We start from the raw sequence: 18,340 nt of genomic DNA, 5'->3' as shown, positions 1-18,340 counted from the left end.
TAATAAATAAATAAAAAAAACTTAAGAAAAAACTTAAGAATATAGACCGAAATATACTTCAAAGTGAAAATAGCCCTTATGAATATTGCCACAAAAGTCCAGTTTATCACAACTGGATGGGTCAGTCTTTAGGTTGCCTATAATAGCCAAGAGTTAAATATTAATTTTCAAAATAATTACTAAATATTTTAAACTACTGAGTATAATAATTGAAAGATATTATTTCATATGTAATTTAAATATGAAATAAGAAAAAAGTAACAAATTATCTTGCTAACATAATTACAATAAGTAATAGCAAAAACATATACTAAATCTTGTACTTTTAGCAATTAATAATAGTAGTTTTACTATAAAGTTTGAATATATTGGTAAATACTATTCGAAAAAATTATTTCTATAAGTTAAATATGGGATAATACTAACTATATTTTTAATTAGCTTGAATAAATAAATCATAACAATAATTATAGCTAGAAATGTAGTACCTTGACTAAAAATATTCATTCATTATTATGGGGTATGTATAAATGTATATCAACAACAACAATTCTATAACATACATGTACAAGTTAAACAAAAAAAAATTAAATGCATAAAAGTTTGCAAATATGATTTTGTATGACTATATACGCATCCATTGACAATTGCATTTATTTGAATAACTAGGGGAAGCTTTTCTAGAAACTTCAGAATTTCAATAATATTTACTCAAATAAGTTTAACAAATAATATAAAAATAAGTAAAAACCTAACGTTGTAAGTAATTATATATAAAAAATATATACGCATATGAATACAATATTCAGTCGCTATTAACTTAATAATAGGAAATATAATATATCAAATAGATTAGCAAACAATGCATAGAAAACAATAAAATAATAAAAAAACTAATGATACTGGTACAACAATTTTTGGCTATTTTTTTAATTCGATTAAGTATTCTGTGGCATTAATAGTAGGTTAAAATTATGATTATACATTTTTTAAATATTTTCTTATTTTAATTAGTTAAAATTTCTCTCGAACCCCTTTCTATTATTACTATACAAGTGTGTTAAATGAACTATTGAATGAATCATCTAAACAATGAAAATGAAAAGGGAAGCCGCTGTACAATCCCTCGAATAAACATAGTAAAGTTTAGTTAAGATAGCGGTGTTATTTATTAATGTTTACCAAAAACAATTAGAAACATTATAGAAGATAATAGTATAAAGCTAACACGAAATTTATGTCAACACAGATAAAACTGGGACGCAATTATCCTGTGGCGAACTGGAGTAAAACATTTCTTATCCTTGCTATTAAAAGGGGATTGATAATAAAATCCATTAACCAATTTTTTATTAAAAAATTATTTATAATTTTATTATATAATTTAATTATTTGTCTTTTATATTTGTCATTTAAAACAATAGTATTAACGATTGAATAGCTCTGTTATGTATTCTGAACGCTAGACAATAAAATTATTTAAAATTTTGAATCAATAAACAAAACGTAAGTACAATATTAGTCAGACAATGAACAATGAATTGTATGTAAAGAATATAAATATTTGCTTATATTTATGAAAAGGTTGGTTACATAGACAATTGTAAATATTCAATTTAAATTATTAATGAATATAATTTATCGTAAGTTAGTTTACAAACTACCTCATGAAAATCGATGAATGGTACAATTGTTGTATTTATATAATTTTGAGTTAATTTCACGTGTTTTGTATAATTTTATTATTGATCAACTTAATTAAAACAAAAGTATTCAGAAAACTTCAAATTATTACGTAGCATCTTCAATAACAAATAATATGGATAATTTCTTAATTATTGGACAAATCAATCAATAGGTCAATCAATAAAGGAAAATTTTTCTAATAAATGTCATTTTGTTTCTATTTATGAAAAACAACGATCGATTTATGTACATGTATAAATCTTTTGAAATTATTATTTTTATTATATAAACAATTACAGTACGGAAATTTGCTCATGGTTTTGGAATCTAAAAATATATTTGAATTGCCAAAACTTCAAACGCAAAGCGTAGCGGTTTTAAAATTTTATAATCATAATTTTAATGAGTATTGATGTTTTATTCGAAGAAATATTAATAGAAATAGTTTGCTAACGCAATTTTATTGCGGATAAAATTATAAACAAAGTTCTGAAAATAAGTATAAATATTTGCGGTAGCCATGGGCATATATTGAGCATATAATAACCATAAGATTCAAGAAATAGTCTATTGAAAAATGTGAATGTTTCTCTAGCATATTTTTAGATTATTAGAAACAAAAACACGAAGCGTATTGTTATACATTTATTCAAAAACTAATCAGCACATGTCCCTATCAATAGGAATCAAATGTTTTTTTAACCATTCAAATCGCTTGATCCGTGCGCCCGAAAACGTGGACAAAAAACTGTATCCATACATACATATATACACACACATCCATTTTTTCTGAGGTATGCCAGACGTTCAGAAACCTTCAAAACGTGAAGTAATGCAAAAAATTTCAATTTCGATATTTGGACAATTACAATAACCCTACGATAAGTTAAAAATATGTGTGTGAATCTTGATTTTTAAAAACTATATTTTTATAACTTAATAAAATAAGTAGGTACCTACATACTCAATAAATTAAATTTTTTTAAATTAAAATATTTAAAAATTGAGAAAAATATTTATGTAAAATGTGCTATCAAAAATTTATTTAATAAATGCAGTATGATAGCAATATACATTAAACATTCTTCTATAACTTAGATATTTCTAAAAAAAATCGTTTTTATATAAAGTTAACTAACTTCGAGGGTAACATATTTTTAACATCATTTAACGCCCTGTCCAATTAAATAGTTAAATACAGGAACAAGATCCAAAATTAACTAATTACTTACTTGCTTCCATCTACTGTTCAATGTTACTGAATCCTCCAAACATCTCACAGAGGTATAAATAAAGTACAAACAACGTGGTTTTAGTAATTTGCATATGAGTATGTTTGTATGTATGTTTATACAATACACAGAAATTTGAACCTATATGTGTCTGTTTAATTCCTAAACCAAGAATCGACACTCAACAGGAACCCAAAATACAAATAAACTACTTCTGGACCGCGGGAACGTAAACACAGAACTCTACGTACATGATATAGAATAAGGACAGATGTTACGTAATTTTCATTGAAGTGGGTGAAAGAAGATTTTTTTTTAAAAAAGTAAAGTTTATTCAAAATTAAATTCTTTTAATGATGAACAATAAATTCATTACCCAGAACTTTGTTAATTAGAAGTGTTAACGTCTTGTTAAAAGAAGTTGCAAGTTTGAAGATTGGTTCTTTGATTGTCATATATATTGTTATGTTACAAGTCAAAAATAAAATTTCACGCAAATTTTAATATTCAAAATTCAAAGTATATTCAAAACATACTATGTTAAATTATATTTATCACATAAAATTTTTAAACTTATTAAGGAACTTACCATTTCCTCAACGTTTAGCTTAAATTAATACATGCTCTTGCTAATATCACATTCATCAGCCTCATATTTAATTTTTTTCTCATTATAGTTTATTGGGCCTAGCGGTGGCATAATCAGTCCAGACGTAGGCTAGCATAAACTAGTCCCGGGTTTGCTGGTTTCATCCAAATCACGGCAATCAGGCAGCTTTGACGTCAAATCTCCACTTAAGGGAATAGATCTCAAATATAACATCTAGTGAAAATCGCTCTGGTGGGTATATCTGCTTATTTTGATCATGAAATATTAACAAATGCTTTGAGTATAGTTAATTAGTCGCAATTGAATTGGACAACTATTAGGTTGCCAACTATTCAAAAAAGCCATATAATAAAGTCAAAATAATTAATGAATATCTAAGAATGACAGATTATAATTAAAAGTTAAAAAATATAATTAGTTAATCAGAATACGAAACGATTATAATAGTTAGCAGACTGTGGACTAGATTTCCATGGTCTTGGAAAGGTTTCTACAATGACTTTCCTTCATTGATTTTTTCAGATAAATACATCAAATCAGATGATAAGCTAATATATATATATATATATATATATATATATATATGCAGTTAGTATATTAAGCTTTAAGCAAAAATATATATATTTTTGCGATTACCTGCTAAATCGAGCCAGCCATGGCGAAATTGGCAAATCTCATATTAAATGAAATAAATAATCTTGAAAAACAGAAAAACTAAATGTTATATACTAATCACACCAATTATACTAATTGCATCAATAATACCAATATCAAAAAAGTACTTTCGCCATTTAAAGTATTAAATTTATATCGGATAGCTATGTTTGCCAAATATTGATCGAATGACAAATGCTATATATAAATGAAAATTTCCACATTCTAATATCATTGACAGAATTCAAAACTGCGCAGGATGTTAAATCATGCCGATAAATAAACTTCTTGTTTCATGTAAACTATATACTGAACTGCTTATAATAATATACAATAATAAACTTAAATAATATTTCCATGAATTTCTATATTAATAAAATGTGATTAATAAAGTAAATAATCACATGCAATATGAAAGGATATCTTATAATAATTTAATTAAAACCCCCAGACAATCATAAATATTATTAATTCAATTTTTTACGAAGTACTCTGTTGATAGATGATACAATCCATGAATAAATCTGATCCTGGTTGTATAAAGTATTAAGTAACATACAGGCTGGTGCCCATGATCGAATAAAAGCTAGAATTGATTTCTAGCAAAAATATTTATTAAAAATACTTTTCTGCTAAACATACGAAAAATATATATTTCAACAGCATAGTAATATCAAATTTAGCACAAAATGATGTTGTTTTTAACAATTATATTAAATATTGGAAATATGTTAGTTATTAAAAATTTATAATTTTTAATGAGAAATATTTATTCATTGTTCACGGCCTGTGTTAAATATTTTAAAACAATTTTATTTTTAATAAACTGCTTTTATATTACTACTTCGAAAATAATTTTTTCCGTACATGGTAACATAGCTTGAGAAACATGATCAGTTACTAAAAAAATCAAAATATAATACTTGAGATATGAGGTCTTTAAACTCGATTATTCTACATGCATGTAAGTAAGCAATTTTAAATAAAGCATCACACTTTTATAACTAATGCAATAATCATTGCAAAATAATGAGTAAGCATTTCTTTCAAAGCGTACATTATGTAACAATAAAATAATTTAAATATATTTTATTGGGGAAATTGTTGGAGAAACGTTGTAAAATACGCTGGTGGCGGGACGCTATAGATGTAAAGCTAATTTCATAATAATAATAGAACAGTTTGATAAAAAAATAGATTGAATAAAAATATTTTTTTTCCTTATTAGAATACTTTCATACTGCTTTTACGTATCGATATCATATGTATCACGAAATTCCAATGAAAATTATACCAATTTAAATTTTGTAGGCAAAAAAATTGTTACTGTATTTTTATATTACAAAAATTTCATTTAAATTAATTGAAAAGATAAATTAAATAAAAATATCATGGCGACAATTTTTACTGCTAAATATTTAGCAAAACTATATTTTAGCAATAAATATTTTGAAAATGTTTATAGATGTATAAAATTTTAGAATCAAAGTAATAAACTACGTTTCAAATATGAATATAAAATAAATCACTCAAAAATGTTGATTTGACTTCATTAAATTCGAAAGTAATTAAAAAAAATGAAATATTGATTTAATTTTTCTTAAATATTCGGAAAACGTGGATCTATAACTTTTTCTTAAAATTAGAGAAGTAATAAATATAAGAAAATTTTTATTACAAAATATTTTTTTATATTATCATTATATTCGATTTTATTTATAACATTCAGACATAATAAAAGAAGTATTTTTAAAAACAGAATAAGTGCATTTTCACGCATTTAAGTATTTTTGAAAATTAATTAAATAATACAAAAAGAAAAAATTCTTCATAAATCTACAATTCTAGGAACTTTAACCAGAATCGAAAATAGCTGTTATTCATTATTCTATTTATTTTTAAATAAGCAAGTAGAAATAATATCAATGTTTATAAGTTTATGTGCTAATATTAAATTTTTAAATAAAAAATGAAAAATCATATTTATATAAATAAATTAACACCTACCACATTCATCACACATATTTCTAGACTCAAAAAAATAAAATTAACCCAATAGCTTGAAGATAGTTAGTTACTAGTATTGTGTTAATATAATGTAATATTATTATTATATTTCGAACATATATGTCATAAACTCACTAACATAAGGTGTAATTCTCAATAGCCTTAGAAAAATTTTTGTTTTCCAATTAGGGGGCGTCCATTAATCACGTGAGGTTTTTAGTGGGAGGGGGGTTTGACAAAAAATTACAAAATATTACGTGGGGGAGGGAGGCATATAGTAAGATATCACGTGTTTTATTTTTTACCTGTAATTTAAAAAAAATCCAAATATCCACTTAACAACAAAAAGAATCAAAAATTTTACATTTTTTTCTCCACCACTTAACAACTACTTAACAACAAAAAGAATCAAAAATTTTACAATTTTTTCTGGTATATAAAAATACTCGTGATGTTTGGTGGGGGAGGGGGTCCAAAATTTCTTAAAAAATAGATTACGTGATTAATGGACGTCCCCTTACTGAATATTTTCACAAAAACTTGTAATTGATCTAAAAAAATCTAAAATTGATTCTTGTTTAGTGATTACCTGTTAGAAAATATCCCTACCTTTTTGGTGATACTTTTTTGAATGAGCCAAAGATGAATGAATTCCAAAAAAAACTAGTATCGCACGCACAACACTTTTGTAATTGTCTGTACTCCTGAAAATACAGGCATGGTGATTCAAAGTGCGTCCGCGTTGCACCGACATCTGACCGTAGAATAGTTCTCAACCAACTCCGCAACGGTATGGTATGGTCTTCCCAACTATATCGTAGTACACAATAAAATCCAACATGTTTGCCTAATTTCAAATTCGCATGTCGTACATGACATCCGACTATTATTTCTATCTCTGTACGTGTTCGTAATTTAATAAAAAAAATATTATTTAATTCCATTACTTGGTCGTTAAAATTTGCCGGTGTTGTGATTAAATTGGTTAGGTTTCCGTTACTACTCACTATATTATTGCATCGTAAATCAAACGTGTGCCTTCTTTGGTAGCAAATTAATTAAAATGATTTTTTAAAAGTGAACTGTTAGTTGTTATGTAGCTTCTCTGATTGTGATTGTGTGTTCAAGGTGGAACTGCAAAAATTCAAAAATATAATGAATAGTGGTGCATGCTTTTAGATTTCAATTGTGCAAGTTTCTTATAAGGTGATCAAAATTATTCATTTATATATATATATATATATATATACATACGATACATATTTCTATTAAGTACATATGTAAAAAACACATATCCTGCTTAAAGATTGTGACAATAGCCAATAAGCATTTGTTCATTAAATGAATAGTTGATCTGCACTTCTGCAGCGATTGTAAGAAGTTATCTTGGTTTATTAAATAGTAATTTTCAAATTCTTTGAGTAAACATACGTTCTTTTACCAAAATATTGTATCCTATTTAGTTTTATTTAACATGTTCATACAAGACAATGGTGCATTACTAACAAGTTAGTAGCATTCTTCAAACTATTGGAAAAAAATAGAATTTATTACTCTTACCATTTTTATTTAAAACTATATTATTAATATCTGCATTATCTCTTCAAATAGAAGTTTTTAAATAAATATGTAAATTATGCGTCATAATTCTTATCTACTTTTTGCACATAAAATTTTTAGCACTCCCAACATAAGGTATTTGCATGTGATTAAAATTTGCATTAAATTTTTTTAAGGCGATAAAGTATTTCATCTTGAATATGCATTTTATTAATATATAATCCATATATGAATTGGATTACATACTATCATAAAAATGCTTCCGTATGTAATATAATAGATACTATATTTTTAATTCTTACAATTGCATATATTCTTTTAATTGCAGTATGGTATTATTTGCCACAAATTACAGTACCTTCATTGGCCCCACTTTTGAAGCCAAGTCTGTTAATCAAAATAATAAATTTAAGTTTTATGTAATAGATTTTATATAATATATATAATCATTATTTTATACACCGAATAGAAAATAAACTACTAATTTGTTTTTGCAACATTATAATATATCACGTCTTATTTACTTGAGGCAGTGGTAAAGTATCAAATTTAATAAATGTCTTACACTTTTTTAAATATCTTCATAAAATGAAACAACCACAATGTAATTTTATCATCTTGAAGCTAATGTTTTGAATTCTTGATATTAAATTTTTTATCTACTGTTTGTAATTCGCAAAATCAAACAAATTCGTATCAAAACAATTTCACGTGTTTGTTTTGAAAAGGCTACAATATCAGTCTTTAACCAAAATAAAATGTATGACAAATGTCGATTAAAATGCGATATTGCCAGTTCAGTATTAAATAAACGATTTGTCATGGATTCAAGGAATGTTATCGCTTTATTGTATTATTAAACTTTTAGAAATTTCAAAACAAACGAATTAATAATAATAATATTATTATTGCTGGGGACTATAAATATGCGCATGCGAAATATGAAATTTCTTATTTCGTATCTCGGATAAAAAGATAATACTGTTCAATACAATTTTATTCCAATATATAGGTTAATCAAATATAGATAGGACAACCGTTGGGTCGTTTTCTACAAAAGCTAGTTAGTTATAAAATTCATCTCAATAGGTCATAGGTTCTTAAATTCTGATTGCGGTTACAAATATATCTATGGCTTAATAGAATAATACATTTTATTAATTTTCTAAAAGAGATTACGATTTTGCTAAAAAATCTGACTTGCTATTTTTCATATTAATTTGGCACTTGGCAAACTTTTTACATAGAATGGAAACTAAGAAATGAATATTATGTAATATTCTTTGATTTAATAATTTAATTGTTTAAGAACGTAACAAAAAATCACTTTACTGTTACCATTTAACATTTTAATGCAGATATATATATTTAAAATAGAATTGATTTTCCTTTTTGAGTTTTTTTTTTTGTTTTACTAGTATAGTGCACTACACGTTTCCCATAAAATGCAGTTTTATAGTGTGGCAGCCGCTTTACGGCGTCTGTGCAAGTCGCAGCAAGTTTTATAACGACATTAATATTGATTTTTCTTTTATGACTCACATGCAGAAATTCATTTTAATATCCTTGATAGAAGGGGGTCTTGCACGTGACGCGGAATTGGAACAACCCTCCGGTCAAGTTGAAGCTGTTAAATTATATAAATGGGGTCGCTAGAGAACGCTGAACTATATGAAGAAATAACTTGTTGGAATGAAGTTATATAAATTTAACAAAATTTGCTAATGAATATAAATAAGTAAAACTAAGAAATGTAGTTAAATTTACTATTTGTAACTTTTTTATATTAAATATTTTTTGCAAGTACGGCACTGTTTGCTTGAAGTAGCGTTATTTTATAATACCTTAGTCTTTTGTGATACAATGTACGTCAAACTAGTTCCTTCTTATATCATATAAAAACACATTTAAAACCAAAAATTATTTTGTAGAACAATGTGATGACTTTTTTATTTTATTTTTATTAACTTCCCGTAGGATTAATCGCAAAAAATCGAAAATGAAATTTTGTATATATCTTTACGTTTCAAAGGTTTCTAATCGTCGACAATATTTTGGCATACATTAGAAAAAATGGATGTGTGTATGTATGTAGAAGTGTGTGTGTGCGGACACAAATTTTTGTCGACGATTTTGGGAATGCCGATCAAAAGATTTGAATAATTCAAAAAACGTTCGATTCGTATTGATAAGGAAAAGTGCTGATTAGTTTTTTGCAAAGGCAGGTCTAGCCGTTTCTAAGATACGGGCAAAAGGTGTCAAAAACGGTAACACAGTTTTTAAGAGAACGGAGCGTGATTTTAATAATTCAAAAACCATTTTACTAGATTGACAAGATGAAAAACTGACTAAATTATTGGGAAGGCGGGATCAGTGGTCATGGACTCTCAATAAAAATAAGTTAAAAAAAATTTGGCGGTCTAAAATATTTATTGGACTTATGTACATCATATTATCAGATATTTTATAGAGATTTTAATAATGTGTACAGATTTTGTTTAAATTTTTTTGGGTTCCGTGCCAAAATTTTTTATTACGGTGCGGGAAGTTTCAGCAATTTGCCTTAAGGCTCGATGCCATGCACCCCACTTGTTTATTAAAACTATCATAATAAGTGCTTCGCCTAAGCCTGGAGATTAGAGCCTTGATCTTCCAACCAGAAAGTTTCAGATTCATTACCCACCTTGCTTTTATTCTAAAATATAGATATAGTTTAAAAGAAAAATTACAGACCTGCCTAGACATGATTTTTAATTCGATGCATATAGAACTACATTGCAATCTAGTGCAAAAATCATTCAGTATTAAATAAATTCTAATGATCAAATCTAGTTGGGCTATATGGTTAAGATCTTTAGCAGCTCTTAGAATTGTAAAAAAGAAAAAAATCAAAAGTATATTAACATTCTATAATTTACAGAAAATCATATCGATAATATAAATGAAAATGTTGTATAGTAATTAATAGTACGGTTATTAATCACTAATTTGCTAATGTATGAAAAATCTAGTGGCGGTAAAAAGACACATATATAGTCCTAATTGCTGTTCAAATAAAAAAATATTATAAAAATTAAAATATATTAATATTCCATGATAAACAGTGAAGCCAAACGATAATAAAAATAAAAAAGTGTGTATAGTAATTATTACGATATTAATCACTAATTTTCAAATTTATGGAAGATCTCGTGATAGTAAAAAGACGCATGTAAATTACTGTTCAAAACCAAACAACAAAAATAAAAATCAAAATATATTGGTTGAAAAATTTTGTATTTTTTTTCTAAATTTAACCCACGTTTAAGTTATTTCTCTGCGTATTATTCTATAATTGACTATTAAAATTACCGCATATGTTCTTTATAACGTCATACCGTTTTTCGACTTGTAGTCAATTAGCATAAAATTATAACACAGTACATATAATTTGCTAATCGCGTTTTGTTTCAATAATTGACCCAAGCACGTAGAAAGGTATCGGATATCTAGAACAACCGTAATATAATTTTGATGATCAATTCTAATTTTTTTATTTTGTTTGATTTGTTTTCAGTTCAGATTGTCACGCATCGCGGATCACCTTAATTTTTTGACATTAAGTGAACAATGTTCATAGAAATGACGACAGGACAATTTTGTTCTTGGGATCAAACGAACGAAGTCTCTAATTAACGGTGCTTTTTGTGTAGGAAGCTGATCAATTTAGTGTTTTGATGAATCACGAATTTTGTCCATGACAATAAAAATTGGTTTTGTGTGAAATAATGCAGTTATTTCAATTCTATGATCACCCAGAAACACGGTTTTATTGAATATAGTGTAAATACTGAAACAATTTGACTGTATAAAATTATTCAAGCGTTTCAAAAAAATTTATTTAAATTTTATTTGTAATCTCGACATTTCATGTCATTCTGAATCTTAACCATACAAGGCGCCTAGTGGAATATGTGGAACACCAATCTCAATCGTTCCTATAGCCATAAAACTATGATTAGCGATATGTCTTGAGATCTTTATGGATGCTACTAACATTTAACAATGTAATAATACAAATATTTACCAAAGGGTTTATCTTCATTTTTATAAATTTTCCTCATCTTCTGAAAACCAGTTACAAACAATATATTTTTGTTACATATTAAAGAAAAACTGAACCTTGTAGTGTTAAAATCGTTGAAATTTTTTTGGCGGTTTTAATGAAACCGTAGTAAACGGTTCTAATAAAACGATCCATCTAAAATATGGGCCTGGTTTTCCTATAGAAATTTACTAATAGGTCAGGTTCTTAAAACCAAATTATAATAAACATATGTCACTATTGAATGATGAACATATATCAATTGACTTATTGTTGTTTTATAATTTATTGCCATCGACTCACTGTTAAATATTATGAGTTTTTTATTTCACCATAGCAAATTACTTCAATACTCAGTCTATATTTGTAATGTTCGATGTATTTATAGCTTTTACTCTAAATTTCTGGAATTATGACTACATTGCGAAAGCTTTAATCTTTGCAGACACTTAACATGCATTTTCGTTAACACCGATTTTGATAGTTGATGAAAAATAATATGAAGAGTTAATTTTCACTTGCCTCATAAATAATTCCAGCTTTCCGGTTTTATACATCCTTAATTTAATGTCCAGCGATAAACTGTGATATTACACAATTTTTTCGTTAACATGGCAAGCACGAAAATATATAACATCTCAGAGGCAAAATTTATTATAGAAACAGCAGAACATTCATTTAGATACTCTCGGAGATCTCGAGATATATTCTTAAACGCGCATTCCGACTAATTAAAAGTTTTTTGTTCCTTGTTCTGCGAGTAATTTAGTAGAACTTGAAAATGAATAATATGAATTACTTGGACAGCGTGTCTTTTCGTGATAGTTTTATTATCAAAGTAAGTCGTTTCGCCTGATTGGTTAAGTAAGTCCCAAGGTTTGGAGTAAGTCCTTGGTTCATGGGAGCGTTTTACTTGTGTGTAGGATATTAAAAACTTAATTGCTCTACATTGTCTTTGTCACAATTACGATTGTTACAAAATCTGTAGGATATATATATATATATATATATATATATATATATATATATAACGCTTATTAAATCGAGGTCGATATTGGAAAAAATTCTGTTAAATACAGAAATCTGTTATGCTTAGTTCTTTGTGTAGAGTTCGATTTCAAAACAATTCGCACATGACTGATTTTACATGTTGTATCATAACTATTAAGCAAATGTTGAGCTGTATTATATACAATTTTATATAAATTATCACGTATTGTATAGAACTAAAAGGATTGTTGGTTTTATAACACTCCACAGCCGCTGATCTTAATCGAATAATATTTATTACTTTACAGTTAAAACGATTCTCTCCATGGTACAAGAAGTAGTATTTTCGGCCAATGGCTGGTTCAGATTTATTTTCACGAAAAATTTTCGTGATAATATTAGCCCTTTTATGCTCGGCACGAGCTATGAGTATGATCGACAATCATAGGTAAATCTTACACTACTTCTCTTTTAAATATATATATATATATATATATATATATTATAAATTAGAATTTCATTTTTTCTTTATTTTTATTAATAAATTTTTTGTCTCAATTCAAGCTTGGAAGAAAAACAAATCGAGGAATATTACCTAGATCATGAAGTATCAGAAATGGAAGCTTTCGCAGCAGCAAGAAGTGCTGATATAAGTATGCATCATATTTATATATTTAATTAATTAATAATAACTTTTAGGTATTATTGTAACTGAAAAAAATGGAGCAAAAACTATAGCTAACTATGGTTTACATTTTCAATATTTATGCATTTGTCAAATCTCCAATAACGTAGCAAAAAGATTTGACTTACACTAACATAGTAGTATTATTAACATTTATTAATTAGATCAATTAGTTAAAAATATTTATTCATATAGAGTTTCTGAACTGTTAATTGCTACTGACATAGTCTCGATGATTCTTAAAGAAATGGGTCAAATATTTTAGTACGCAGTTACTCCAAAATTACATGCGGATATTTATTAATAGTACTATATCCATTAAAATAAATTTATATAACATGGTTTTATCTATAATTTTTTCTGCACTCACTTAATAATTTTAATGCATTTAATGAAATCAGTACATTGTAATTTTCAATTTTATTTTAGTAGTAATTATTAGTATTAAATTATTAATAAAATATTATTATTCAAGATGAAAGTCCAGTTGGTTGCAAGACTTGTACTGTTGATCAATTAATGTACTGTTTCGGTAATGGATTACTGAATGACCATTGTTGCTGCGATAAACGCTATGAAGGTGAATATTTTATTTTTTAGATATAATTGCAAGGTTATGAATTTATAACAATATGCATACTTATGTATACATTAATGATATTAAGCATAAAGTCAGTATTTTTAAGCAACCTTATTGTGTTACTGGTCCAGTCATTCTTATATAAAAGCGAAGCTGCATCAACAGGAATTAATGATAATTAATCTGAAACAGAATTACTTTCGATATTTATATATAAATATTGAATAAGATATATAGAACAACTTAAATTTATATGAGTATATACCAATCAAAATATTTTAGTTTTATATTTCTCGCCCAATATTTCTGACCTATCTCGATAAATTTGATAACTCACTTGGCGTTGCGACCAGCTCGATATAGGTGTGCGATATGTATCAAAATACTATTCAAATAATGATTTATGAATATGCATTATGTCATAAATAATTCAGAACTTTGAGCAAAGTTCTCGATCAACATATTTCGAATGAAAGAGCTCATTCAAGTTTTTTTACTTCATACAAAAATTATCAGTTTTGGAAATACGTTTACGAATCTGTATGTTTGCTAACAAGGCACGTTTATCGATAGCCTATGCGGTTCCTAGAATTCTGTAAAGGAAATTCAAGACGCGTCGTTTTAGTGTTCAATACTAGCCTTGAGTTCATTGATCGTTAATAATATGATTCAGAAAAAAAACTTAAACATATTACTAAATAATCAATTGATCCAAGACCTTCAAGCTATTAATTTTCCATTTCCCAAAAGGGCTTAGGATCCGTCAATTGATCGCGTGAGGTTTAGAAGATTGGTGGAGTTACAAAAATCATGAAATATCACGTGGGGGGGGGGGGTTCTGGTAAGATTTCAAGTGTATTTATATTTAAAAATAATCCATAATTTTCTAAAAAAATATCATTTTTTCTATGTACTAATAATACAAGTGATGTAGGACTAAGGGGGAAAATGGAATCCAAAAATCCTTAAAAGTCGATCACGTGGTTAATGGACATCCTCTTAAAAGAACACACTAGCAGTATAACTTAACTTCACTAAACTTAATTTTATGTCTACTTGTTATATTTTATAGAGATACATATTTTTTCTTTTACACACGTTTTATTTAGAATAAAAGTAATGCTGCTAACTTCTACTGATTGTTATTTATTTATGACTGGATTAAATTATATGTTGAAATTAAAAATACTTTACTGAAGACATGTTGAGGTAAAAAGTAATACATCATTGTAGTACATCGAGTTAGATTGAAAATTTACAGCCTCTTTTAATGGACATATTTATATTATATCCTGATGTATTCATCAACGCTGCTTATTTTAATAACTATTGAGTTTCATAAACAAAAGAAATGAATATTGTTTCAGTCATGTCAAAACTAATAAATAAACTTACATTGTAATTTGATTTAGAAAAATGGTCGGGCGCTTAAGTATGCTTTGATTTATTATTTTTAGAATAAGTCATGATCATTCTTGATCAAGATTATTGAATATTCTTGAATAATAGAATCTGAAACCTATAGTGTGTATATATATATATATATATATATATATATATATATATATATATATTATTACTTGAGAGATACATTTCATATTGTTATAATATATCGCTCGTGATATGCGTCATGTTTCATGTTGCATATGTAAATAATTCTTAAATTTATCAAATTTTTGTTGTAATAAATATCAAATTCACCATTATTTGTGAATCATAAGTGATGTTTTGACTATGCATTCTTCATTGTGACCACAAAAAAAAACAAATGTTACGGTGATACTATACATTATTGTTTTACAATGTACACATTTGCAAATAGGTGTAGATCATTAATGCTAACAATTGACACATCTTATATGAATATGTATAATACATATCGACAAATATAAAGCAAAAACATTTAATATTAAAAAAATGCATAGTTTTTTCATAAAAGAACATTAAAAATTCGCAAATTTGCGAATTTTATTATTGTCATTACCCAATGCATGGATGAGTTGCCTAGATAATAACAGAGGATGTATTTACGGTATAATATTTTTTCTACTTTTGCATAAATGTCCTTGACTGCAATAATAAATTACTCTAATAACCAGTACGGCACAAAACAAGCGGTTTTCAATTTCATGAACATAACTGCAGCAGAATTGAAAATTATTGTGGTGCGCTTGGTCACGAATCATGCAAATCGGGAAAAGACTCTTAAATAATGTAATAAATTTAATTAAATAAAATAGGTTTTTCTAATTAAGTCAATATATAAAAGCCTATAAAAAAATTACATGAAGTTTGCAAGGCTTGATGACATATGGAAAAACTAAAGGCCCTTAATTTAACTTCTTTACCATTTGAAGCTCAAGTTCATTCATACATCCGTTTTCTTTGGTTGGAAAAATCAAAGTCTGTGTTCCCAGTAAATTATATTTTTTTTTAAATTTTTGAAAGCTATACAATTTATTCTGCAAACCTTAAAATCGAAAGATCATTGTCATTGGGCTTTTTTGGCTAAGTTTAATCAAATATTCTTCGTCTTATTGCTGCGTCCTGGTTAACCGTGGAAAACTTAACTATTCAAATTCTGAGATCACCGTAATTGTCGTCTTTTCAATCCTTATTATTTTGATAATTAAGACGCTTGTATGGCAGAGGTTGGAGCTTGGGCCTTGCAACCTTGGTTTTGATTTTAAACCTGATATCAAGCAGTAGTGATATACATCTTCATTTAAAAATATGAGCCCAAATATGTGTGAGGTATATAAAAACAGTTTTCTGGAAAATTGTTGCAATATATTATATTTATGAGTCGTAATTTCAGCTCAAAAAGAAAGATATTTTTGATAGCTGTTGAAATAATAGTATTAATATTATATTAATTAGTTTTGGTACGATTTTTTTATAAATCATGTTTGTAGGAAACTTTAACTTAACACTGGCATATATGCATATATATTAGTATTTAACAAAATCCTATACGAAAATAATTCTAAAATATATGTGAGTTTTATAATTAACGAATTTTTCAGAAACTTTGCCGTTCATACCGCATTCTTGCTATTTATCGTCCAAAACATGCACTTTGCATGCTGCTAATTGTGGCGAATATCATCGCATTAAAAGATGCTGCTGTGATTCTCCTTTGAAAAAAAAATGTGAGTAGGAAATAATCACAATCAGTATATAAATTAGTATTTATTAATATATTCATTTTAATTAATCGTTTTAAGTTATATTCATCATTTATTTGTATAAATTTAGAAATTCCCTAATTTCTTTCATGATGCATATGTTTTTCAGGGAGAATTCGATCATCAGCCAGTCCAAAAGCAGTTTCAAATAATTTATTGATGACAGCCATAGCAGCTTTAGTTGTTAAGTTATATGTTGCATGTATATAAATTTAATATATTATTTTATGTCCAAGGCATAAATTTCGTTATGTAGAGCAAATATTGGTTAGAGTTATTGTCTTTATAAAATATGCGTGAGAATTGTTGAAACCAAATAATGACAATGTTATACCAAACTGATAGAAAATGTGATAATAAATTATTATATTATACTTAATATTATAAAAGTATTTATGTATTTTCATAAAAATACAAAAATTATTATGTAAATGATTATAACAGTCAAAACAATGTTTTATTCATTAATAATTGGATATTAGTTTAATGAGATAAATTTATAAGCAACTATTTATATCTCAATAAAGTATATAATTTTCTAATACCATGCAATTTAATATTACAAATAATTGTAATTTTTAAAAAAACTAGGGCAAAACCTGATTATCGGATTAATATATTCGCATTGATGACTGAATTCAAAAAACTGCTCCAGGCGGTTTGTCACTTACAGTTAGAACGTTGAACTTATATATTCAGACCCAGTCTGAGTTGTATAATTTACGTATTTAATAATTCAAAATGCAACGAATCTATATGAAATTCTTCCAAAATTACTTGTTTTCGTTATAGTTTTACTGAATAGAACGAGGTCACATGAATTGGGTGAGTACACAAGATTTTGGTACTAATATGACTTGTGAAACTGTTAAGCTTTTGAACATAGAATAATGGACCCAAAATGTTTACAAATGAAATAAAAATTTATAATTTTTACAAGTATTTTAATCTGTTTGCTTCAATTTTTGGCACATATAAACTTTTCTAAATAAAAAATACTTTATTATAAAATGGTTTGCATAGACATTTCTATATTAGCTTTAAAAAATATAAAAGAGAAATAA

General features: G+C 26.5%; 1 protein-coding gene across 2 annotated transcripts; it reads left to right on the top strand.

Moving 5' to 3' along the window:
* The first annotated feature begins 6,887 nt into the window (after positions 1–6,887).
* Positions 6,888–17,607, top strand: LOC113363757. Of its 2 annotated transcripts, none has more exons than XM_026606242.1 (6): positions 6,888–6,979; positions 13,132–13,271; positions 13,388–13,476; positions 13,984–14,088; positions 17,115–17,240; positions 17,386–17,607. In XM_026606242.1, the coding sequence occupies exons 2-6, from the start codon at positions 13,177–13,179 to the stop codon at positions 17,484–17,486; spliced, it is 516 nt and encodes a 171-aa protein (XP_026462027.1). In that variant the 5' UTR covers positions 6,888–6,979; positions 13,132–13,176; the 3' UTR covers positions 17,487–17,607. The 2 variants fall into 2 exon arrangements, with proteins under 2 accessions (XP_026462027.1, XP_026462026.1); XM_026606241.1 differs by lacking the exon at positions 6,888–6,979 and adding an exon at positions 7,001–7,395.
* The last annotated feature ends 733 nt before the right edge of the window (positions 17,608–18,340 follow it).

Source organism: Ctenocephalides felis, unplaced genomic scaffold (assembly GCF_003426905.1).
Source record: "Ctenocephalides felis isolate EL2017-DRISC unplaced genomic scaffold, ASM342690v1 CF-g0.4_SCAFFOLD_00845, whole genome shotgun sequence".
NCBI lineage: Eukaryota > Metazoa > Arthropoda > Insecta > Siphonaptera > Pulicidae > Ctenocephalides > Ctenocephalides felis.
The sequence above is the reverse complement of the archived record's forward strand: the minus strand, read 5'-3'. Positions and strand labels throughout refer to the sequence as shown.